The 26,759-nt window shown below is 34.0% G+C and overlaps 1 protein-coding gene across 32 annotated transcripts in view; it reads right to left on the bottom strand.

Annotated features, from left to right (window-relative positions):
* Positions 1–26,759, bottom strand: part of FRYL (FRY like transcription coactivator) — a 280,599-nt gene that overhangs the window by 88,882 nt on the left and 164,958 nt on the right. For 17 of the 32 annotated variants that reach the window (XR_010156313.1, XR_010156314.1, XR_008547561.2 and 14 more), the window contains 12 exons: positions 22,796–22,875; positions 22,060–22,140; positions 19,518–19,686; positions 18,829–18,921; positions 16,378–16,476; positions 15,109–15,210; positions 11,899–11,943; positions 8,954–9,057; positions 8,647–8,755; positions 6,984–7,070; positions 3,753–3,924; positions 2,845–2,977 (listed from right to left, as the gene is read on the bottom strand). Coding sequence is in view for 29 of the 32 variants with exons in the window: in XM_063808895.1 (XP_063664965.1) it covers positions 2,845–2,977; positions 3,753–3,924; positions 6,984–7,070; positions 8,647–8,755; positions 8,954–9,057; positions 11,899–11,943; positions 15,109–15,210; positions 16,378–16,476; positions 18,829–18,921; positions 19,518–19,686; positions 22,060–22,140; positions 22,796–22,875 (1,274 nt within the window). In the remaining 3 variants the exon portion in view is untranslated. The remainder of the gene's footprint in view (positions 1–2,844; positions 2,978–3,752; positions 3,925–6,983; positions 7,071–8,646; positions 8,756–8,953; positions 9,058–11,898; positions 11,944–15,108; positions 15,211–16,377; positions 16,477–18,828; positions 18,922–19,517; positions 19,687–22,059; positions 22,141–22,795; positions 22,876–26,759) is intronic. The other 15 variants (XM_063808899.1, XM_063808900.1, XM_063808907.1 and 12 more) reach the window with 2 other exon arrangements.

The following is a 26,759-nucleotide window of genomic DNA, read 5'->3' as shown; positions in this document are numbered from 1 at the left end:
AAAAGAATACAGAAATAATTCAAAATAAAACCAGCAAACAAAAAGGTTTTCAGTAACTAGACAACAAGCATTACAACCATTATTACATAACATTTAAACAGATTATTTATAATTAATCTTATTAATATTTAAGATTAAATATTTAATATTTAGCCTCCCACAAATAATATTAAAATAAATAACATTGATATCATTAAATAACTAAATACTGGTTATTTTGAGGGGCCTATAAAATTAGCCACATTGTTTTCACTTAGTATCTTCCACTAACAAAGGTCTTAGAAACATTCATCTCATACATAGGTGTTTATACTGTTTGTTCTTGTCCTGTACGTGACACACACACATAAATACACATACTTAAAATTTCTATGTAATAAAATGAGCCACGTTTTTGAAAATCCTGGTACCTCTAGAGGCTTAATACAATTTAATTTTACTATATTTTCTTCTAGTTATTCAATAATTTTATTTATTTTAAATGTCTAACCTCTTAATATACTGGTTTTTATTCTGGTCTGTATTTGAAGGTGAGGCCTTTTAAATTTCTTTCATCTAAATTGTTCTTCAGTTGGCCTAATAAAATAATCCTTATGTAGAAAAGAATTTGGATATTCTCAGTGTTTTGGGTTTTATTTTTATTTTTTATTTTTTTTTTGAGATGGAGTTTCGCTCTTGTTGCCCAGACTGGAGTGCAATGGCGTGATCTCAGCTCACTGCAACCTCCGCCTCCCGGGTTCAGGCGATTCTCCTGCCTCAGCCTCCCGAGTAGCTGGGATTACAGGCGCCTGCCACCACACCCAGCTAATTTTTTGTATTTTTAGTACAGATGGGGTTTCACCATGTTGGTCAGGCTGGTCTTGAACTCCTGACCTCAGGTGACACATATGCCTCGGCCTCCCAAAGTGCTGGGATTACAGGCATGAGTCACTGCGCCTGGCCTTGGGTATTTGTTATAGTGGCAATGGACTCACTACCTAGAGATTTCATATAGTCAGTCCTCTTTTTACATGGTTTCAAAATGCATGAATTTCAGTTACCACACTTTAGTTAAATAATACCAGTCCCCAAAAAGGCAGTTCAAATGTAAGCTACCATACATTAAGTAATGGCATAAACAAACTTTGCTTTCGCTCTTTGGTCCATAAAGCACCATGCACATCATAATCACTGTCATTTTCCATCAAGGCTGTCAGTGATTGGTCAAGGTGCATCTGTTATTCAGTTCATACACAGACAGCAAAGTGTGCAATGGTGTTGCCTCCTGGTCTCCCAGGATAACCCACATGACATTTTACAGAAATAGATAATCAAAAGAGGGTATTGGCTAACAAAGAGGAAGTACCACAAAGAAAGAAAAAGTAACATCACTGTGTAGTGTGTTCTTATAATTTTATGTTGCTTTGACACCCATATTAAATATAAGTTTGACTTTCTCATACCAGAAATAGGGCTCAGTCACCCTTGAGACAGTTTCCAGTTCTACACCCCACTCCATCCCCCAGTTCTTTAATGTGGTTGATTCAGCTATCTGTCTTACACAACTTCTTCCTGGTAATCACCTCCATATGGATACCTAGATGCAGGCTACTTGACTGGCCCCACTGACTTGCGTACCCCACATGGACTATGCAGATGTGCTGCAGTGACCACCTCTCAGGCACAGCATGACCTCCTGAACTCATGCCTGCTTGCTTTCAATCCACCAATTAGAATTCCCCATAGGTAGCTGTTTGGAAAACACCCTCAACCCAAAAAAGGCATTGGCCCATGGGCCTCTTTCTCTCTCTCTCTCTACACATGCTTCCTGACCTCCATGAGTGTGGCTTCCACATGTGCAGTGCCCCCCACCCACCTGTAAGTAATAAAATCTTTATTGCTATCCTGCTTTTTTCCTAGTCACTGAGAGGGTGCTCTCTATCTCAAAGATCCTAAATTAAAGCACACTGAAATAGAATAGAAAGTTAATGCAGTTACAGAAGAAATACACTATATAGGTGTCAGAGGAACTGGGTGAAAGCAAAAACTTACTGACTAAATGAGGGAAGTGGTTGTGGTGAAAAACAAGATTTCCCAGAGGAAGTAACATTGGCAAAAAACTTCACATTAAAGAAACTCTCAGAGATATTGGCATATAGTAGTACATAATAATTGTATATTAAATAAATTGAGATTAAATATCAAATTTGGTATTCTAAGACCTATAATGCAAATATTAATATCCAGAAGAATCTCCTCCCTTACAGAGAATATGTAGATGTTTTCTAGCAAATAAAGTAAGCTATTGCCATAACATACAGTTTCCTGAGGAGGAAGTCCCTAACAATAAGAAAAAAAGATGCAGAGATGACAAATAATGACAAGGCCCTTGGGGTGGGGTGGGATGAGGTAGTGTTTCGAAAAAAACTGCTCATATGTTATTCCTCTCTATGCCCCTTAGTTCCTAGGAGTCAAAAATAATCAGAGTTCAGATTTTCAGGATTTTTTTTTTTTTTAAACTAGGGCTTTGGCAGTGAAAGCATTTATTTGACATAATAAACCAATCATGCCCACATACATCCGGGGTACCTAGGATTCATATTTTGCTTACAGAGTAAGTGTAGGGCCTTGTCATTGACAACACACCAGACTGGGATCTAGAGTGAGTTTTGCTATCTATACCAGTTTGACAGCACTTTAAGGAATAAAACTGAGTGTGTGGAAGGAATCACTGTATTGAAAACTGCAGCAGATAGAAACATGGAAGAACTCCAAAGACCAAGTAAGGAGACAGGTAAGCAAGAGCCATCCACACTGTCTTAGGAAAACTGAAATAGCAATGAAGGCACATAATTTACTACATACGTAATCATGTCTTCAGGCTCCTTATTAGACATCTGCACACTGGTCATACACATTGGTCTCCCAACTTCTTTGTCCAAATGTCTGAGGATGCTATCTAATGCTTTTCTTACTTGAGGATAGTAAACTGACATTCCTAGGGGAAAAAACTTCACAGTTATAAAATATCTGAAATTAGATAAAGAATACTTACTTTCTGTAATAAAAGCCTATTAATCTTTAAATGATTAGCTTATTGTTGCCACAAAAGGGGTTTCAACTGTGACATATTCTTCTCTCTGATGATCAGCTTCAGTATATTGGACTAACTGGAGAAATTATGTGAAAATTATGCAGAGGACTAAAACTAAGTTGAAGAAAGGACAGAATGCAGTGAATAGGATCCTGTGATAAAGATTTAACTGGAAAACTCTTAACATGAAGACTCACGACTATTATCAAAAAAACGTATTCACTGTGGGCTGAGCATGGTGGCTCACGTCTGTAATCCCAGCACTTTGGGAGGCTGAGGCGAGTGAAATCACCTGGGGTCAGGAGTTCAAGAGCAGCCTGGTCAACGTGGCAAAACCCCATCTCTACTAAAAATACAAAATTTAGCCAGGTGTGGTGATGCACGCCTGTGGTCCCAGCGACTTGGGAGGCTGAGGCATGAAAATCATTTGAACTCAGGAGGTAGAGCTTACAGTCAGCCAAGATTGCACCATGCCCTCCAGCCTGGGCAACAAAGTGAGACTCTGTCTCAAAAACAAAAACAAAAAACAAAAAAAACCCAGAAGTATTCATTTTGTATGGCTGTATATACTAGAAAAACCATATTAGGCAAATTTATATACATTTTATATTTGATCAGACTTTTATAAAAGAATATGAAACTGTATTACAAAGCAACATTTAATTTCAATTAAACTAACCTATGACTTTTGCTTCTTCATCTGTCAAGGTTTTATTGAGAAATATTTTCTTTACACGAAGAGTATTTCCTGAGGGAAGAATAACTCCTGTTGTTGGCATGGGTGGTTCACCATCTTTCTGCTGCAAACTGTCTGCTATTACAAGGAAGACTCTGAGACCTATGTTCATTCTCTTGAAAGGAAAAAAATTCAAAAGGAAGAGATGAGTATCATAAATTACCTTTTTTGCATGTTAGAAATATTTCATCAGTAACATCAGAGTTGGGGGGTGGAAGGAAGGAAGATAGTAGGAACACTAACCTTTCTGTCCAACATTTTTAACTAGCACAGGCATTAGAATTTGCTTTAATATCAAATTCCCAAATGCCACTCACTCACTTCTGAGGTCGACCAGCTTCCTTATTGTCTCTAAGGCTTATAGCAATCCTCTTCCTCAACTCTCCTATCCTTCTATGGTCCCGTCCCCTCCCTTTCTAGGCAAATGACTTGTCTTCTACTTCACAGAAGAAAAAAAATCACCAACTTTCCTCAATCTCTCAATTACAAATCACACTAATTTACTTATACCTGCACCTCTTCTCCCTCCCTTTTGCTCTTGGTATAGTGAGGGAGTGACAGTCTTCTTAGTTGTTGGAATCCCATCTGTTCTTGCATGTTTGGAAACATTACAGCACCAATTACATACACGTTTTCTTTCTTGCATCTTCAACATTTTCCTTTCAACTGAATATATCCCCCTTCTCTTAAATATACTGCTATCTTAATGGAAGAAACTTTCCCCAAATACTTCCCTGAAGCCATTCTCACTCATCAGTTACCATATTGCTCAAAACAGTGGGCCTATTTATAGTATGCTACTTGATTTTCCAGCAACATGGACAAGGTCAAGCACCCTTTCTCTCCTGAAACACTCCCTTCCTTTGGTATCTATGTTCCACTTCTGGCTGTGTCATCTTTATCTGCATTTCAGGTTTGGCCTCCCTGACCTGGGTATTAAATGTTAGACTGCTTCAAGGCAACATTCTCCTGGGCTGCCTTCTCCTATCATCATGTATTACCTCCCAAAGCAACTGCATATACTTACATGGCTTCATTTACCACCCATACCAGATCACCCACAAATTTTAAGCCTGGCCTCTCTCTGAACTCAGACCCATCTGACATCTCTTACTTGGATGCCTCTACCTGGATGCCTCATGTTAAACATGTTCAAACCAAATGCATGACCTTGCCCCCAGATTTGATTCCTTCTTAATGTTTTTTCTCAGTGAATGCTCCTCTATCTGCACCACTACAATCCAAGCCCAAGCTGTCATTATCTCTGATCTACATCAGTGGTCTCTCAAGTGGGGTACACGCATCCCAGTGGGTATGCAAGGTAGTTCAATGGAATACGGGAAGAAAATAAAGCTCATATATATATATATATATAATCTAAGTAAGATTAAAAGTTTAAGCTTCACTCTTCTTTATATACGACATAGTACTGGTGCCCTCCCTTAGTCTAAGTATCAGATAGTCACATGTCACATAGTCAAAGACGACACCTTGAAAGACGCAGAAAAGCTCCACAATGTAGCTTCACTTATACATTCTTTCAGTGTATTGCAATTTGCATGTATTTGATTAAATGGGCTAATGGATAATTTTATCTAGCTTTAACTACATGAGCTCTTACAAAAGTCCTTGAAAAGAAAATACAGATCCAAGAAAAGAAAATACAGATCCAAGATAATCCTAACAAAGTAAACCTAATAAATAACAACCACCACCGCCACAGAAAAAAACCCAGCAGAACTGATTTTTTTACTCATACCTAGTATGAGAACTTCAGTAAGAAAAAAACTTACTTTCAGAAATAAATTTATTCAATAGAGTGAATATTTTCTTAAAATGGATGTTCAAGAAAATATCTTTTGTTTCATAATTTTTGTTGCTGGAAACCATTTTTGTCGGTAGAAACCAAAAAATATATAAATAAGAGCTTTATTTTCTTCCTGTATTCCAGTGAACTACCTTCTACACCCACTGGGATACATGTACCCCCAACATGTTAAGTATGTCAGCTATACAAACAATCATGTTTGCCCACTTCCAAAATCTGGAAATAATTATTAAACTATCTTAAAAATATTACAAATGAAAAGCTGCATTATCTTTCCAACTCATTTGTTAACCACATAAACACATACCTTAGGATTTGACTATGTATAGGATCAAGATAGTAATTTAAAATAAATAAGAAAATAAACAGATAACACCTATTTTGCCTTTTTATATTCTCAAATGTAATTAGATTCCAACAAAGAATTAATTTATGAAATATTTTGAAAAATCCTGAAAATCTAATGTCTAAAGAATGAATTAGAGTTTACTAGTGAATAATGAGACCATGGAAGCAGGATGTAACATTCACTTTTTTAATGTTGATTTTTTTTGGCATGGGGGAAACAAATTTTTGTTTTTTCTATAACACCTAGAACAGTGCCTGGCACATTTCAGGTGCTCAATAAATATTGAATGAATGAGATTTATTGAAGAACACCTTAAATATAAATAATGTGAAGTAAAAAAAAAAAAAAAAACCAAAAAAAAAAAAAAACCTGGGCTCATTATAACTTCCAGGAGCCAGCTGAGCTGACTAACCTGATAAAATTTTCCTTTCTTTATTCATTTTTTTGAGATAGAGTTTCGCTCTTATTGCCCAGGCTGGAGTGCAATGGCTTGATCTCGACTCACCGCAACCTCTGCCTCCCAGGTTCAAGCGATTCTCCTGCCTCAGCCTCCCTAGTAGCTGGGATTACAGGCATGTGCCACCACTCCCGGCTAATTTTGTATTTTTAGGAGAGATGGGGTTTCTCCATGTTGGGGTCAGGCTGGTCTCAAACTGCCAGCCTCAGGTGATCTGCCCGCCTCAGCCTCCCAAAGTGCTGGGATTACAGGCATGAGCCACCGTGCCCGGCCTATTTATTATTTTCTACCACGCTTAAACACCATTATTTCACTCCAGCCTGGGCAACAAGAGCAAAACTCTGTCTCAAACAAACAAACAAACAAACACTATTATTAAACCATTCGGCCAGCTATTAGAAAGGTTAAGTAACTTGTCCTGGATCACAGCTACTATTAGAAGTAGAGCTGGGATTTGAACCTAAGAGTTCTGATTCCAGAAATCATGCTCTTAAAAAAAAAAATCTAGGATTTTATATTATTACATTATAATTTTTTTACCTCTGGATTAATGGTGAAAGTTTTAGTAGATTTTCCAACACTGAGAAGATCAAATATTATTTCTTTCATTGCAAAATCCAAGCGTTCCTTAAAAAAAAAAAAATCCTTATAACTTGCTACTATGTGTTAGGTATCATGCTAAGAATTATAAATATAATATACAATGACAACAAGACAGGTTTGTGCCCTTAAAAAGTTCACAGCTGAACAGAAGAAAAATACATATGAATTAAGGTCAAAATACATGATTATAAGTATATTATTTAATTATCAAATGATTTGTTTCATACCCAAACCAACAGAATAAAGTTTTAAACATTCATTCACCAAAATCATATTAAAATCAAAGTGAAAGAATTCCCAGGGTGACAATGAAAGGAAGTCCCAAGACAATAGCCAGGCAGCAGGCCTAGACAGCAGTGAGTTCATACTGGGTCAGGAAGAATGGGGCTCTAGGAAGGAAATCTCCCGGGGGGTGGGGGGAAGTTAACTAATAAGATTAACTGCTGTTTGAAAGGAGTTTTATAATTCTGGTGGAGTGCTGGAGGAAGGTAACTAATTCAAGGGAGTGGGTACAATTCTGGAAAAAAAGAGATGCAACCTAATGTCACAAGTTTTTTGAACACTTGATCTAAAGCACAATTTGCTTTTATTAATCTTACTGATATCCTTATACTTATCGAATTATCATTACTTTTGTACTCTAGTAAATAACAATGTACTAATTCTATTTAAATATTCTTTATTTCTTCACTGTCAAAAATAATTGAATTATGGATCATCTAGATTGTTACAGTTTCAGTTGAAAGAGAATGCAATCAATATTCTGGAATCACAGCATTTTCCCATGTTGACGAGATAACCTTACCTATGTTTCTCCAAGATGGATGTCCCAAAAGGAAATGTGACCAAAACCTTGTATTGGCTCATTAACACCCATTTAATCCCCCTCTAATAATCCTTCCTTTACTGCAGAGGCTAGAAAGCTAAACTTGTACTTCCCAGGATCCCATTTAACAAAAAGCTTGAGGATATAATTTAAACCCTGCCAAGTGATACACTCATGTGAGTCTCTTTGGGAACTGGGATATGTAAAGAGGAGGAGGAAGACAGGGAGAAATGAATCTATTTTACTGGTGAGGACCGTAGCAGACGCAGCATGATTCTGAAGCATACCCACATGTGGTGACTTCCTTGTCTGGTGGCTGTTTTATTTTGGCCAAGGTAGCAGTTTCCTCTTTGTCGTTCAGACTAGAATTCGTTTCTTCAGCCCTACTATAAATTCTCTGAGCTATCTATATTCCTTTCGAGGTCCCTTTGGGTTTAACTAGCTACAGTGGAATCTATTATCAGTACCTAAGAATCTAGATTAATGTAGACTATGAAAATAATTTTCTAAGAAATCCTTGAAGATACTCAGAAGGTAATTAGTAAATGCACTAACATTAGGATTATGAGATATGTTGTTTATCCCTCTTCAATTCAAAGTGCTGCCACCTGTGGGTTTTCTTTCCATCTACAAGTGTGTAGATTAATGAAATAAACTTATTCAATGTTGTGTTACTATGTTTTTAGATGCATAAAAAATTTCAAAGCTCCAAGTGATTAGAATAGATTACTCTAACAATTTATATACATACATACTATGAGATGAAGCACTCACCTGAGCAATGAACTGAATAATCTTCACAAATATATTGAGAGGTGTGTCACGAGGAACCACACTTCGTGAGCCTTTTGGAAAAAGTGCTGACACTATGCTCATAAGACGACTACAGGGAAAAAGATCTAGTCATAATGAGATCATAACATCAACAGCATATTAGCAAAAAATTCTTCCTATTCTTCATAATATATTGACAGAATTCATATTCCACCCACAAAGTATAATGTTTACTAAAATTCCCAATAGTGTGTTTTTTTAAAAACAAGAATTTATTTTTAAGGCACTTTAAAGCAAAGATACTCACCTTTGAGTTACAGTGTTGCTTTCACATTTTATTCTAATTACATAAACCCACAATAATCTATACAAAGATTCCAGTGCAACTCGAGACATTTTCGGATCTTTATTCTGTTTTAAAACAAAAGAGAATAAACTTATTATAATACTTGCAATCACTTAACAGCAAACATATTCTCTGTCAACAACTAAAAGCCAATCTTTTTTGTATTCAGTCTAAAATAGGTTTAAATACCCAGGTACATATTTGGTATAGGGTAAATATATGGCTCAAAAGTAACCATAAATTTGGAAATTGAGCCCTTTCTTACACTTTCAAAATGCTAAAATTTTATTTACTAAATTTTACTTATTAAATACAATTATACTAGTATTTCTAAGAATTCTAAAATTATACAAACAAACTTACTTGATGATGAACAGTTCACACTCCAATACTGACATAATGACTGAAAAAGGATCACTCATTTTTGGCAGAATTCATTTGTAGCCCATATATAGTTAAAATTCAGAACACCAAATGGTATTACAGTCATTTGCATTTACGAAATAATGCAAAATATTATGAAGTGTATATCCTTATGAGTGAACAGGGAGTTAAGAGCGTGGACTCTAAAACTGGGAAAAACAGGGACTAAATCCAAGCTCCATCCTTGGGCATTGTTATATGATTCTGAGTCACAATTTCCTCATCTCTAAAATGGAGAACATATGGTACCTACCTCAGAGGTAAAGTTAATATCTGTAAAGCACTTGGAACAGTACCTGGCATGTATTAAACGTTCATTGACTATTAAGTGTTATAATTTTTATTTAGAATAAGGACATTATTTAAATTATTATTATTTAGAATCAGTTATTCCATTTCAATTACAATTTGATCAGCAAACTTTTTCTTCATTCTAGCTGTTATAAAAAATAAAGTTCTCAAATGACCAATAATTTTGAAATGTTGATTATTTTGAAATAATCTCCTTTTTTTTTTACGGAGAAACTCTTTATACATCCGTTGATTAGTTTTAGGATGTACTGATTGTTGTGAATTTACATTTTAGATTTTTGCACATCTATTTGGATAAAGATTTGATATAATTAAAAATGGAGGATCAGTTACTGTGCTCATTAGACTCTCAGTATCAATCCCTCTCTCCACTGCCAGATCCACAATGATCCCAAATTTCAAATATACTCCCCCAGTAATTTCCAGTTATGTTTGTTAGTAATGTAACTAAAGTAACATATAATGTATACTACAAATATAACAACCAAGCATTTTGTAGTAATGTCTTTGAGAAAACATTATTTTCTTTTCTATCATTTAAATATAAGATATCAGATGTCAAAATAGTTCAGCCAGGAGTTAGGGAGGTAGAGAGAAATGAATAGGCAAAGCATGAAGGATTTTTAGGGCAGTGAAAATACTCTGCATGATACTATAATGGTAGATACATGTCATTATACATTTGTCCAAACCCATAGAATATACAACACACCAAGAGTAAACTCTAATGTAAGCTGTGGGCTTTGTGTGATAAAGATGTGTCAATGTATGTTCACCAGTTTTAACAAATGTATCACTCTGAAGGGGGATGCTGATTACGGGGGAAGCTAGGTATGAGTGTGGGTAGGGAAATTTACCCACAGGAAATCTCGGTACCCTCCTCTCAATTTTACTGTGAACCTAAAACTGCTCTAAAAAAAATAAAGTCTTAAATAAGTCCCATCAGTTTTTAGGTACACATGAAATAACACTTTCATATTGTTAAATTGTATTTTCAAAATATTATTAAAAATTATACATTAAAAATATTTAAGTCCTATTCTACATAAAAACTGTTCTCATATGAATGATTAAATATAAAAGTATTTGGATTATCTTAAGTGATGAGGTATCTGGTATGAAAAAACTTGATTTTCAAACAAAGCTGGCATTCACACAATGACCAAAAAGGCAAGGTGAGAAGTGACAAAAATCAATTATTATTTTTTCAGCTGCTACAATGCTGCTATATGTCTGAATAATAAAATCATCCTAAATTTATCTGAGCTTTAAACAAAGATATTCAATCTAATTTGAACAATTACACAAATAAAAATCTAATGAACTTAATATAAAACAAAATTTTGGTATGTCAGTCAAATATAGTCTTTGGCAACAATCATTTTAATGTTTCTTCTCTTTTTTTCTACTGTGAACTAAAAAAATGATTTGTTTAAAACCAAAATCAGTAAAGCCAGGCATGGTGGTGCATGCCTGTAGTCTCAGCTTGAACCCAGGAGTTGGAGTCTAGCCTGGGCTAGTCAGACCCTCTCTCTGAAAAAATTAAAACAAAAAACAAAAAACAAAAAACAAACCCAAATCAATAGGATAAAGTTTTAAAAATTAATTTGTCAATACTGTATTCCATTAACTTAAAGAGTAGACTTGGATTCTTTGTAACTCAAAGGATAAATGCTTGAGGGGATGAATACCCATTCTCCATGGTGTGCTTACTTCACAGTGCATGCCTGTATCAAAACATCTCATGTATCCCATAAATATATACATCTACTATGTACCCACAAAAATTAAAAATAACAGCAACAACAACAACAAACTATATTCAAAATCTAAGCTACTGTCTCCTTAATTTCACTGGAAATTTTTTAAACATTTTCATTTATAACAGCTAGATAATGTATGTTAAACAGAATATTTTTAAATTGTGACTTTTGGTGAAGAATCAGCATTCAGTGTCAGTTCTATTTCTTAAATTCATCTTCTTGGGGCCACACTGATATTAAACCTTCTGAAGAATGTTTCTGCTGTGTGCTACTCTTCTCTTAAAATACCAGAAGCAGGTTGGAATAAATACATTAGACATGCAATGCAACAACGGGAAAAGGAAAAACAAATGCCACGCTTAAAGGAAATAAAGCAGTATTTTACTTTGTAATGTCAACACAACTCACCTGGAGTGTTTCTATTTGTTTTCTGATACTGTTGTTAGATGGCATCTAAATAAAGCAATGTGAGACAGCAAACATAAACATGAGATGCAGCACATGCATGTTAGATGAAAATAAGCACAAAACAAGACAGCTCTTCACCAAGGTCTCTATTTAGAAGAAATTTGAAATGTCCAAGACAGTGGCCAGAAACACTAAGAAAAAAAAAAAATCTCACGATTTGGGCATCATGTAAGATACACCTATAATATTCCAACTGAGAGAAAACAAAGTTTTAACTACCTAATTTTTCTTAGAATTCTTCTTAAAGCATTGTATTTCAGTTCAACTTTAAATTTTTAAATGAATGTAAGTATAGATTGTTGAAAAAAATCTCCAAATTATTTTCTATGATAACTACTCTTATTATTCACCTATCTCTCTTAATAATTCTCCAGAAACTTTAAAATCACTTTTCACACAAGCACCTAAATTGATATAGATATAGGAATGGGAGACTACCAAATTCTGTTTGGGACAAAAATTAAAGATTTAACTTTTCAGTGAAAATAACGTGACACTGTCACAAGCTATTTATGGGCATATAGAGATAAAGCTCATTTTTCATGGTCATCAACTTTAAAAACTAGTATGGTAATTTTTTAAAACTGTGCAATATCATAAAGTGCCTTGAAATTCATCATATTTATTCTTATGACTAGAGAGTAATGCCTTTTTAATATCCTCAAATTATTGCTAACATGTTTTCTTAAAATATTCAGTGCTTATATCCAACAACATTCCTTATACTACATTCAGAAGTAAAATGGTGGACTAGAAGAGCAAGAGCTATGGAACTATGTGAATATGGACACAAATCCATGCTGGCTCCCAAAACACGGGTTATTGTTTATCTTCTTTCAGCCTCATGTACAGTAAAAATCAAATGAGATTCTGTACTTAGAGGATGTAGCATCCAATAAAAAGTAATAAAAACCAGTCATAAGAAGTATGGGTCTAGGCTGGGCGCAGTGGTTCACACCTGTAATTCCAGCACTTTGGGAGGCTGAGGCGGGTGAATAACTTGAGGTCAGGAGTTTGAGACCAGCCTGGCCAATATGGTGAAACCCCGTCTGTACTAAAAATACAAAAATCAGCCGGCGGTGGTGGCAGATGCCTGTAATCCCAGCTACTCAGTAGGGTGAGGCAGGAGAATCGCTTGAGTCCGGGAGGTGAAGCCTGCAGTGAGCCGAGATCATTCCACTGCACTCCAGCCTGGGTGACAGAGCGAGACTTCATCTCAAAAAAAAAAAAAAAAAAAAAAAAAAAAAGGTATAGGTCTAATAAAAGGAAATTGTTTAGGTTTTTAGTATCAAGAGATTAAATGGATCTCAAAATAGTTTAGGTAAGGCCTTTATCTTGGATCAATTTTCCCTATACATAAAATAAATAACTGTTACAACAGATAACTAGCATAGTTTTTCCTTCAAGGCTCAACTCCTTACCTCAACTATGCAGAGCAGCCACATTATCTAAGACTTAATAAATAGGAGCCAATTCATAAAATTTCTGCTGAATAGAGCCTTAATGTAAGTTAAGGGTTAATGGCCAAGACAATTATATTCCAAATACTCATGCTAAGTGGCTCTTATCTCCTTTAGCCTGGCAGATTGACATAGCCATTAATGAAAATGAACAATATGCCAGAAATATTTAACAGGAGGTAAGGGTTCAAAGAAAACAGAGCATTTAAATGAAAGCCTTAAGACAAAAAAAAAGTTAAGGTACTGCGAAGTATTGCAAATATGTTAGGTGAAACGTATATATATAAAAATTCCAACAAGCAACAGAAAAGTATGAACTGTCATGAAACAAAGCAGCCTTCCAGAAACATTTAAATGCATATCTTAAAAATATTTTAATGAATGTATGAAAAATCATACTATCCAGAAAAATGATCAATTCTCTTTTGGTCCCTATATCTGTACAAATTACCAAAAATAAGAACAGAAACAAGTATAATGTAATTAATTAAATAAAATTTATTTCCTGGTTGCATGACATAAAGAGTTCAATCAGTTTGATTTGGTCCTGGGAATTTTCATAAATAGTCAAATAAGGCATATAAATTCTCATCCAAACATGAGTAATATCAACGTTTATCTAGAAGGAAAATAGACAAAAACATTTCTCAAAGTAGTATATATTCCGTATACCTAAGAAACTGAGGCAGTTTTGAAAATTATACATAAAATCATGAAAAAGACGTACAGGATAACATCCAGTGGATCATTCCTGAAATATGAAAGAAGATCCAGTCCTATTCCTACAATAGCACAACGAGCTGCATACCCAGAGACAAGTCACTTTCTCTATCTGCCTCGGTTCCATTATCTTCAAAGTATAAGGTTTTCAGTCTCAAGTCTAACTTAGAGGAATACCAGGAAATGGAATGTCATGTCTGCAATATTTCTATAACTTGCAAGCAAATATTCAAATAGGCTCATCTAAGTATATATCAAAAGAATATTCAAATCAAGCATTCGCATGACATGCAGCTGAAGAATATTCCCACACTGTCAGAATTGTGTTCCTACCCAAAGAAGAAAAGAGGATCCTGCTAGCAGAGCATCCTGGGAAGAAAATGATCCTTCTATCTCTCACAGTTTTGTTTTCAGGACTAAGAGAGGCTGAATATGGATGTGCCAAATAGTGTTAATGACAAGTACCCTTTCATTCAAGTCAGAATCATTTCAGGAGCTTTTACATCTGTGCAGATCCAGTACCAACTTTTAGATATGGCTGGGCATACTTAAATGTGATTTTAGTGATATTATCAAAGCTTTTTCTCATATTGTTCAGACTTAAACCAACATTACTGATTTTCTCAAAAGACAAAATAAGTATCTAGAAGGTTTTGTGAGATTAATACTCTATAATTCTAAAAGAATTAACAAATATTCCTAGATTTAAGATAATATAAATATCACTAAAAATGTACAATAATCTTGCACTCATTAGGACAAACTAAATTTTCAATCAAAAGTTTACTCATATCTATAAATGATTCCCTATAGAAGAAATACAGTGGGTATAAGAAAAGGAATGTGGCAAAGTGTTGCTATTCAAGTATACCAATAGTAACAAAAGTTTCATTATGCACTGTTCAATTTATATGCATAAACAAAATATACCAGTCAGTATTTACATATCAGAAGTGTGATTACATCTTACCTTTAAATGTGACAAACAGTTCTGTAGGAAAATATGCCAATTATTTAAAAAAAATTGTTTCTGACTGACACATAAAAGGCAGGTAATTAGTGGATATAAAGCCTATAGGAGACGGGGAAAAGACAGAATTAACATTTTTCATCGAAAAGCACTGGACTTTTAAATTTTATATTTCATTTATTCTCATAAGCAAGGAAACAAATCTTTTAAGCAGTTTTCCAATTCGTAATAAGAAATATAATCTCATAGAATAATCTAACACAGAAAGATAAAGAGTAAATTTTCTACGAGGAAAATTCCTTGACTGATCATACCTGTCTGAGTTAGAATATGCTATTAGTTCTCCCTCAACCCATTAGTCTCTCATCCATTTTGTGGTTATGACTAGTCCCTGGGATCAGATGACAGATGGTATTAAAATGTTAGCTTTCTGTTTGTCAAATGTGTAACTTCACGATGGCTACATTAGGTACTCTAAGCCTCACTTTCCAAACACATAAAGTAGAGGACAATAATCACAAATATCTTATAGGGTTGTGAAGCTTAAAGTAAGAAAAAAAAAGTACAAAGTACTTAGTTCAATGCCTGGCACAATCCATGTTTAGTATTACTGTATCTCTAGTTTAGAAGGTCAAATATTTCACCAATTCTCCAAACTTTCTCCAAGCTACGTAAAAGTTATGTGAAATAGACAGGTAGAAAAAAATGCCTTCAATCTCTGAATAGAAAAGACGTAATTAGACAGAAAACAGCTGCTAAAATCACTTTATGACAGTGATCCCCTGAGGTTACAACATATTTTTACTGTACCTTCTCGTGTTTAGATACACAAATATTATTCTGTTACAACTGCCCACAGTACAGTAACATGCTGTACAGGTTTGTAGTCTGGGAGCAATAAGCTATACCATATAGCCTAGGTGTGTAGTAGGCTATAGTATTTAGGTTTGTGTAAGTACATTCAATGATGTTTGCACAATGAAATAGCCTAACGACACATTTCTTAGAACATATTTCCATCATTAAGCAATGCATGACTACCTAGAAGGAAGTCTGAACAACTCAACAAATGCAGAGCTAGTAAAATTAAGAACAGAACATTTAAATAGAGCCACGCAAAAAATACGTATGTAAAACTTGCCCTTGTATTGCACTTCAGGGATTTTACAATTACAGATTTTACCATTCTCTTAAATTTCCACTGAATTCATAAATCAATTACTAAAAATCCCAATTAAATATGAAAAGGTTTGAAATGTTTCTTAATACCAATGAATGCTTCTTTCTCGAGCTCAGTTCAAAAGTAGTCTGATAAAGCATCTCCACAAAATTTTTCAAACAGGGAACATTCACTTCATTTTTAACAGCCTAGTAAAAAGATAATGCAAACAAAGAAAATGATACAGATGTTAGATTAAACTATACAAAGAATACAAGAACTTTCTGTAAGGTTTGAAATTGGTTAATAATTCACTGAGACTCTCACTGAAGTACTACAATGTGCCAAGTGACCAAATGTTAAGTACATAAGATAAACCTAGTCCCACCCTGAGTGAACAAAGTGGGAATACAGGCTAAGAGGACACAGTATAACAGGTCCACTGAGAACAAATTCTCTGTGCTCTTGGAGCACTCAAAAGGGGCCCCTATGGAAAAACTCAACAAGGAAGTAACATCTAAGCTGCATCCAACATCTCTTAACAGAAATAGTGCTAAAGCCTCCCATTTAACCTTGCTGGCCTTATCTCCCACCCTCGGACCATGTGCATGGGGACCCAGCCTTTGGAGCTTCCTTGCTGTTCCTAGAACGCATCAAAGAATTTCTTGCCTTAGGATGTCTACGCTGGGGCCTTTTGCCTGAGAAGCTCTTCCCACAGACACAGGAAGTCTTACTGTCTCATTCCTTTAGATTTTGCTCAATTGCTACCAACTCTTTCGACGTGGTGGTCTTCCCTAATCATACTCTTTTTAAAATTTCAACTCCCTCACCCCTTTGGCAATCCTATGCCCCCTACCCTGTTTACATTTCTTCACATTACTCTCCACAATCTGACATACTACCTATTTTATACACTAGTTTATTTTCTATTTTCTGCACTAGCAATTAAAATCTACGGTACTAGGGAGTCTTTCCTATCATACTCATTGTTGTGTTCCCTTGTGCATAGAGGAAGACCTGACAAACAGAAAGCACTCAATAAATAAATGAGTAAAGAAAGAGAAGCCAGCCAGAGAAAGAGGGGAGGGAGGTTACTAGAGAGGCATGAATGTTCCAGGCAGAAGGAGCTGCATGTGCAAAGGCCTAGTATTATGGGTTGAATCATATCCCCCCAAAATTCATGTTGAAGTCCTAACCCCACAGACATCAGAAGGTGACTTCATTAGGAAATAGGTCATTGCAGATCACATTAATTAAGTTAGGATCGGGAAGACCCTAATCCACATGACTGGTGTCCTTTTAAAAAGGGGAAATTTGGACACAGACATACACTCAAGGAGAATGCCATGTGACAATGAAGGCAGGATTCAGAACCATGCTTCTACAAGCCAAGAAACACAAAAGATTTTCAGTGCACACGAGAGGCTAAGCAAGGGGCATGGAGCAGGTTCCTCCTCACAGCTCTTAGAAGGAACCAACCTGCTGGCACTTTGATCTCACACTCTAGCCTCCGTAAACATGAGACAATATACATTTCTGTTGTTAAGCTATCCAGTTTGCAGTACTTTATTATGGCTGTCCTAGCAGGCTAATAAACCTGGACACAAAAGCAAATATGGTATAAAAGAATCAGGCAACACGATGATAATGGACCATTGTCAAGTGCCTCTCTTCCTACAACCTGCTCCTTTTGATGAACTGCCTTAAAAACTAAAACCTAATCTCAGCCATCTGGGAGAAAAAAAAAGGATGATCAAACAAAGGGTGATGTACAAATGATCATTTGGAAGGGATAAACAGTAATTCAAACAACTTACAGGAAAAGAAATCAAAGTGCATATCTAATAAAAGACTAAAACTGACATGACTTATACATGATAGCCTGTTTTCTTTTTTATAAAATGAGCCCAATTCATATGGCTAAAAACTGGGTGGGAGGAAACGGGGGCTGTGTAACTCAAATAAACCACTTGCAAACCTTTAATTTATGAGTTTTGTGTGTCCCCATTTTTAAAAATCTTCAATGCAAAACAGGTCTTAAAAAAACACGTCAATCACTCTCATTAATATTTCAAATTCTTAACTTTTAAAACAATTCTCTGTTCACCTTTTCTAAACATGCTCTAAAGGTAGGACCTGAATACTACAAACCAATTCATATAAGCCCATAGGTCACAAGTAAGTGAATTCAATGTTTAAAAATGAAAGCCAAAACAGTTCAACTTTTCAACATGTAATACATTTCTTCATTTTTGAGATTTTAATTAGAATAAAATCTGAACAAAAAGAATGTAATTAATCTCCATTTCTAGCCAAGATGGAGCTGGATTTCCCCTACCATCTGCAACAACCAAAAAACAAAATACATGAAATGATCTCTAAAACATTGTATGATCAACAAAAGGAAGAGACCTCTGAGCAACAGGGAGCAAATGAGACGAGCCTTCCCATGGCCACAGCTTATTGTCATGTAAGTATTTTTAGGACAAAAAATAAAAGTATAAGGTTGATAAGGTTCTTGTATAACACACAAATGGTATGAAAATAAGAAAAATACTTACAGCAGCTACAGGGATAAGAATCTCCACAAATAAACCAGCAAGTGCATGTTTTATATCTTTATCTTTCACTTCTAAGAAATACTGAGCACATTCCTTAAAGGGAAAGAGGTATATACTTAGATTAACAAAAGAGGAAAGGTTAAAGAATTTGTAATATCACATCATTTTGTGAACACTCTGCCATTTTACCAAAAAACTAAGGTCAATGCATCTTCAAGTCAAAAAACAAAGCTGGCTGGGTGCGGTGGCTCACACCTGTAATCCCACCACTTTGGGAGGCTGAGGCGGGCAGATCACCTGAGGTGAGGAGTTAGAGACCAGCCTGGCCAACATGGTGAAATCCCGTCTCTACTAAAGAAAAAAAAAAAAAAAAAATTAGCCAGGCCTGGCGGCAGGCGCCTGTAATCCCAAGTACTCGGGTGCCTGAGGCAGAAGAATCGCTTCAATCAGGAAGGTGGAGGTTGCAGTGAGCCGAGATCATGCCACTGCACTCCAGCCTGGGTGACAGAGTGAGACTCTGTCTCAAGGAAAAAAAAAAAATTAATTTACACTTAGAACAACTTAACACATGGAATAAGAGACTAAAAATGATGCCATTAATTTACGTGTATTTTGTTTCTTTTAAAAAGTCATGAAGAGCAAGGACTGTTAGGCTTGCTCTATTTACTGTCATTTAGAAGGTATATCACCTGCATAAATTGAAATGATGCTTCAAAATCTTCTACAGGATACATTTTTACTCGAAAAAATTTCATTCCCATTATTAAGCTGATGACACTTTGTACCACATGTGGGCTTTGTTCCTTTTGTCGCAGTTCTTTTAATTCTGTCACAAACTTCTTCCTTACAGCCTGAAACCTTTAATATACGTGGAGACATCATTTGATTTGAATTAAAAACACTAATTTCCACATGATATTTAAGGGTAAAAATCAAAAGGTATGCTACCTAAATATCATCTCCTTTCTCTACCTTCATTACAATTGCCAGAAAGGCACACAGAGGAAAATAAAAATTGCTACTCTAAATTTGCTGTTCATTTCTTTTAAAATTAAATTAAAAGTTTCTGAAGGAGAAATAATAGGATTTCTTTATTCCTATATTATCAAGACACCACCACTACCATTTAATTAATAACCATAATAGAATAATATCAAATAACCAACCCACAAAACGCCACCATGTAAATCAGTGTCTCCATCTTTTAAGGCTCTTTTTATATAAAGTCTGCAATTAGTTATATGGAGAGCATATTGGAGACTATAAATTTGTTCACAGAGATAAGCCAATCAATCATACAGTACTAATTATCACTTAAAATCAATACATCATTACACTGCCAAAAGGCTTTTGAAATGTGAGCATCATCCTGGATTCAAATCACAATTGTTAAAGCTAGTAAGCTTTCCTTCACTTACATTTGAAAAGGACATCTAATAGTTTATTAATCAATTATACTTATTTATCCCCTTCCCCCCTATATATTATGAAACAATTAAAGACTTTACTGATAATGTTACTTGGGGAAGCCAGTTCCTTAAAGTTAAAATAACCTCAAAACATGCTTTCCAGTGGTCACTGACTACAGTGAGAAGAACAAAAAAGAATTAACAAAATATGGATACATGACTGAAATATAACATCTTTTTTGATTTTAATCTTGGAGAATATGATACCATTTTTCATGACTATATTCTTTAGCACTTCATTAAGAAAATTTTTGTAAAATGGATAAAGTCTTTCCATTGAAATATTAGAATCTAAGGATTTTTTCCTTTTGTTAAACTACTTACAAAAATTATTAGTCACTACAAACCATGAAAATACATACACCAAGATTCAAATATACCTCCAACCTTTATCTCCTTCTCTTCCCCACTCCCACTCAACCCCACCACCTGCCCCCTTAGGTGCTATCAGCCTAACTCAAAGTGGATCCTTTCACGTTTTCTCCCATGTTTATTACATGCATGAGCAGAAAACATCTTAGTATTGCTCTAAAGTGGCATTTCTCCTACAACTAGCAGGTGAGGCTGAGTACCATTTCATACATTTACTGGCTGTTTGGACTTACTATCCTTGCCATCTAGAGTTAACGTAGCCATGATGGAGTGTTCTCCTGGATCCAACTTGCTAATATATTATTTAGAATTTCTGGTCTATATTCCTGAGACAGAAACTCAGTTTTGACAAAAATAAAAATAACATAAACTGTCATAAAGAGAAATACATCACCGCTCATATCTATGTTTTTGTGTCAATTTAATTCCATGCGAGATATTAAGATATTATTGTTGATGTCTAAATCATTTAAAATACTCAAACCATAAGGTATTAAAAAATTATCATCTATATCTAAATCATTTAAAATACTCAAACCATGTTCTAAGTTCTATAGCATTTGCTATACAAGGGTTCCTAGTATATTAAAAATTTTAAAAATATGCTAAATAAAATATTTCACTTAATATTAAAATGCAAACTACTTAAACATTAACAATAATTGTACTTGCCTTCTTAGAATTTAGAAAGGTTGTTTGTTATATGATGATTTCAGGGCCAAAGACTCTTTCAAACACATCTAAGAAAATATAATTTGATACTTTTTTCCTTATAAATTTCCCAGTAGTAACAAAGGAAATCCAAAATCTTCCATAATTGTTACAGTAACCACAAGTTGCTAATAACAAATATATTTTGCTGTTTACTAAAGTGATGGTTCAGTACAACTCAATGTGTATAACTCTTAATGAATTAACAGTTTTAATTGAGTAATCCAGTATCTTTCATCTTTCCTTTTTGGTGTCTCTTACCAATTCAAACTCTGTGTAGCATTAAAACAAATATGATTAGAAAACACTGCATTGCTGAGGAATAAAAGTTCTCACTTGGAAAATAATTATTAGCTCTGTAAAGAGTTCTTTAAAAAGATTCTAACAGAATTGTTAAAAATAGGGAAAAAGATAGTGTCCTAAATATGGTTGGCAATTTCTGATTTGTTCGATTCAGACATTTATAGAAAACCCCAAATAAAATTAAAACAAGTGGTGAAATTGAGGTATGAGTGTTAAAGAGCTTCTGAGAAACAGAGCAGTAAAGTAATAAAAGGTGGAGTTGACTTAGTGCTATGGAAAATGGTGGATTTCGAACTATCAGTATCTATTGTATTCATTGGTAATGAAGCATTCTAAAATGCAAAGAAAATCTAAATGGGTGATTTACAAAACTTACTTTGATTGGGCAAGAACCCCTATCACCTCTGCATATAAATCAGCAATAATATGCACATTCCCAGTGTTGGTTCCTGAATATCTAAAATGACAAAAGAACAAACATAACATTTCATTAAATTTTTCTACAAACTCTCTTTCCTAATACATTTGAAAATTCCTTATCAGAGTACTGTATAATTTTCTCTGAATATTCATTTATACGATAAAAGTAATACTAATTTTATTCTATCTTCAATTTTACTTTACTATATTTAACCTTCTGGTTCTTACATATCCAATCTGTAGTACTAAGAATTATTTTCACAAAATCTTTCTTATCAGCATTTTTTGTGGATTTAAAAGAAATGGGGGCTGGGTGCAGTGGCTCACACCTATAATCCCAGCACTCCTATAAGCCCAGGAGTTCAAGTTCCAGCCTGGGCAACATGGCAAAACTCTGTTTCTACAAAAAATACAAAAATTAGCTGAGTGTGGTGGCGTGCACCTGTAGTCCTGGCTACTCAGGAGGCTGAGTTGGGAGGATCACTTGAGCCCAGGAGGTCAAGGCTGCAGTGAGCCATGATTGCATCTCTGCACTCCAGGCTGGGTGAAAGTGAGACCTTGCCTCAAGAAAAAAAAAAAAAAGGAAGATAAGAATTGCCTTGAACTCTCAAACAAATGACCAGTAAGACTTAAAATAGTCTAGACCTGGATTGCAAAAAAAGGCAACAATCCCAAGTTAGTATTTTACTTACCCTTCCTTATGTTTAAAGTGCTTAAAAGCTAAGTTTAGAACTTCATGAACTAAGGGATCGGGTACAGGATGAACAGGAATCTAGAATTTAAAAAAATTATCAAGTAAGAGTTAAATTATTGGTTTTTTATGAGTATTCTCATCAATTCAACTAATTAAATCAATAATCAATCTTAATGTTCATGGGATTATTACTAATCTGTCAATCTTCCTTTTTTCTGGGAATCTCGTTTTCTCTAAGAATTTGGTTACTCATCAAATTTCACAAGCTCTAAATTTAAGAATATTAGCTTCATAATCACAAATCACTGAACTATAGACTATGCAGTGGGAAAAGCAATAGTTGTTACTGTTATTACTGCTTAATATTTACTGTCAGCAAACTAAAAAGACATGTACACCTCCCTGTAACACTTACAGAAAAGCACCTTTGTAATGAGTCAGCCCTACATTTAATATAACCCAATTTTGAACTATCATGAAAATGGTCACAAGGGACACTATCTTTTCTAACAATCTTAAACTATTTATAGACTTATTATTAAAAACCTGACATTTAAATAGTCTCATTTCAACTCTAAAAGAGTACATGCTAGTTCCTATTATGTAAAACAAATTTTAAAAATTTAAACCAGTAATAAAAGCCCTACTCCTCCACCACATATAATCATTATTAACAACTTCATGTACATCCTTCCAGACTTTTTCCTACACATCCTCACATGCATGCGTGCATTCCTTAGTTTTACTTAACCGAATAATGTATCTTTCCATGTCAGTATTTAGAGCTCCTCCTTATACTTTCTAACAGCCACTCAATATGTATATATCACAATTGGTATGTATATATAAACCATATACTCAATATGTATACCTATATACATATTGGAATATGTATATAGAGTATATATGTATATATTGTATATATACATATATGTATATATACATATATGTATATATTGATATATACATATATGTATATATAGTATATATACATAATATATGTATATATACATATATGTATATATAGTATATATATCACAATTGGTATGTATATATAAACCATATATATTATATATATAAATATATATATGTATTATATATCACATATACTATATATATGTATATATAGTATATATATCACAATTGGTATGTATATATAAACCATATACTCAATATGTATACCTATATACATATTGGAATATGTATATAGAGTATATATGTATATATACAATATATACATATATATGTATATATACAATATATACATATATATGTATATATACAATATATACATATATATGTATATATACAATATATACATATATATACATATATATGTATATATACAATATATACATATATATACATATATATGTATATATACAATATATACATATATATACATATATATGTATATATACAATATATACATATATATACATATATATGTATATATACAATATATACATATATATATACATATATATGTATATATACAATATATACATATATATGTATATATACAATATATACATATATATGTATATATACAATATATACATATATATGTATATATACAATATATACATATATATGTATATATACAATATATACATATATATGTATATATACAATATATACATATATATGTATATATACAATATATACATATATATGTATATATACAATATATACATATATACTCTATATACATATTCCAATATGTATATAGGTATACATATTGAGTATATGGTTTATATATACATACCAATTGTGATATATACATATTGAGTATATGTATATATACATATATTATATATGTTCAATATATTGTATATATTGAAATATGTATATATGTATACACTCAATATGTATACATATATACACTCAATATGTATATATCACAATTTGATATGTATATATCACAATTTGAGGAGCCCCCTATTAATGAACATTTCAATTCAGATTTTCAATATTCAAGTAGTACTACAATAAACATCTTGTGCATTTAACATTATATACTTGTAGAGTTCCACAGGAAAGACTCTGAAAGAAGCAACTGCTGGGTTAAAGAGTTTACAAGTCATTGCTAACACATATTCTAGTTCTACACAGTCATCCTTCAGTATATATGGTGCATTGGTTCCAGGACCCCCGTGATACCAAAATCTGCAGATGCTCAAGTTCCTGATATAAAATGGTGTAGTATTTGCATATAACACTACGTACATCCTCCCGTACACTTTAAATCATCTCTATCTAGATTACTTATAGTATGTAACACAATGTAAATGTTACATAAATAGTTGTTATACTGTATTTCCTATTATTTTTTATTATTGTGTTGTTACTTTTATTTATATATATTGTTTTAATTTTTAATTTTTGTGTGTACCTACCAGATGTATATATTTATGGGGTATTTTTATATTTTTGATCCAAGGTTGGCTGAATTCATGGATATAGAACTCACAGATATGAAGGCCCTGACTGTGTGGGTCTATCTTTGAGCTCTCCATTTTGTTCTATCAATCAATTTGTATGTGTCTATACCAAAATCATACCATCTTTTTAATTACTAAAGCTTAATAATAAGTTCTCATATCTAGTAGTGCAGGTCCTCTCCTTACTTTTCTTCAGAGATAGCTTGGCTATTCTTGGCCCATTGTTCTTCCATATTCCATCTAGAGTCACCTTTTCAAGTTCTATAAAAACTGTTAGGATTTTTATTAGAGCTGCAATGAATCTATAAAACAATTTGAAGTAACTGTATTTTTATATATTTACATGAAATAACTTTTAGTAATATTTTCTAATTTTCTGGTTTTGTGCTTTGACAAAGAGATGCTTGATTTCACTAATTATAAGGAGAATGAAAATCTTCAAGATATCATTTTATACCTACTTGATGGGAAAAAGATTAAGTCTGAAAATACCAAATAGTAGAGAGAATGTAAAAAAGTGAGGTTCTGTATATACTGTTGCAAAGCAGCATACAATCTAGTGAAGGAGATCAGGTATGTCACCCCACAATATATTATTTGGCATGCAGATTATTTTGAGCTAAAGGCAATTGAGAAACAGCAGATGCAGGAACAGTTTCCTCTACAATCCTTACTAAATAACCATTACATTCCATTAGTTTTCTGCATATATTTACCTTCCCACAATTTTATTGTTTCTAGAAGCCCAAACCTTTTTCCTTTGTCTTGTCACTACTCTACAACTTATCACTCTTTGTTAAAATGGTATATATTCCAGTCTGTAACTGAATCTTTGAAAAAAAAAAGTGTATTAATTCTTGGATCTTTGCATATTTTCTTCGAGGCATCCATGTGCATTCGTAATAAACCTTTTGACCCTGGTAATCTTTCTCTTGTCAGTTCAGTTTGTAGAGCCCCAGGCGCTAAATCCAAGAAGGCAGAGCAAAAAGTTTTTTCCTCCCCTATACAGTAATTCTTGTGTATCTACGGTTTTGCTTTCTGTGGTTTACCCAAGGTCAACCATGGTTTGAAAATACTAAGACTGTGTGTGCACATGTGTGTGTGTGTGACACCACATGCATACAGTTTTATTACAGTATATTGTTACAACTGTTCTATTTTTATTTATTTATTTATTTTTGAGACAGTCTCACTCTGTCGCCCAGGCTGGATAGAGTGCAGTGGCACGATCTCTGCTCACTGCAAGCTCCACCTCTTGGGTTCATGCCATTCTCCTGCCTCAGCCTCCCAAGTAGCTGGGACTACAGGTGCCTGCCACCATGCCTGGCTAATTTTTTTGTGTGTGTGTATTTTTAGTAGAGACAGGGTTTCACCCTGTTAGCCAAGATGGTCTCAATCTCCTGACCTCGTGATCCACTTGCCTTGGCCTCCCAAAGTGCTGGGATTACAGGCGTGAGCCACCGCACCCGGCCAACTGTTCTATTTTATTATTAGTTATTGTTGTAAATCTTTTACTGT

The sequence above is a fragment of the Pan troglodytes genome, chromosome 3 (genome assembly GCF_028858775.2).
Source record: "Pan troglodytes isolate AG18354 chromosome 3, NHGRI_mPanTro3-v2.0_pri, whole genome shotgun sequence".
Lineage (NCBI taxonomy): Eukaryota > Metazoa > Chordata > Mammalia > Primates > Hominidae > Pan > Pan troglodytes.
Note: the sequence above shows the minus strand (reverse complement) of the source record. Positions and strands in the feature narration are given on the sequence as shown.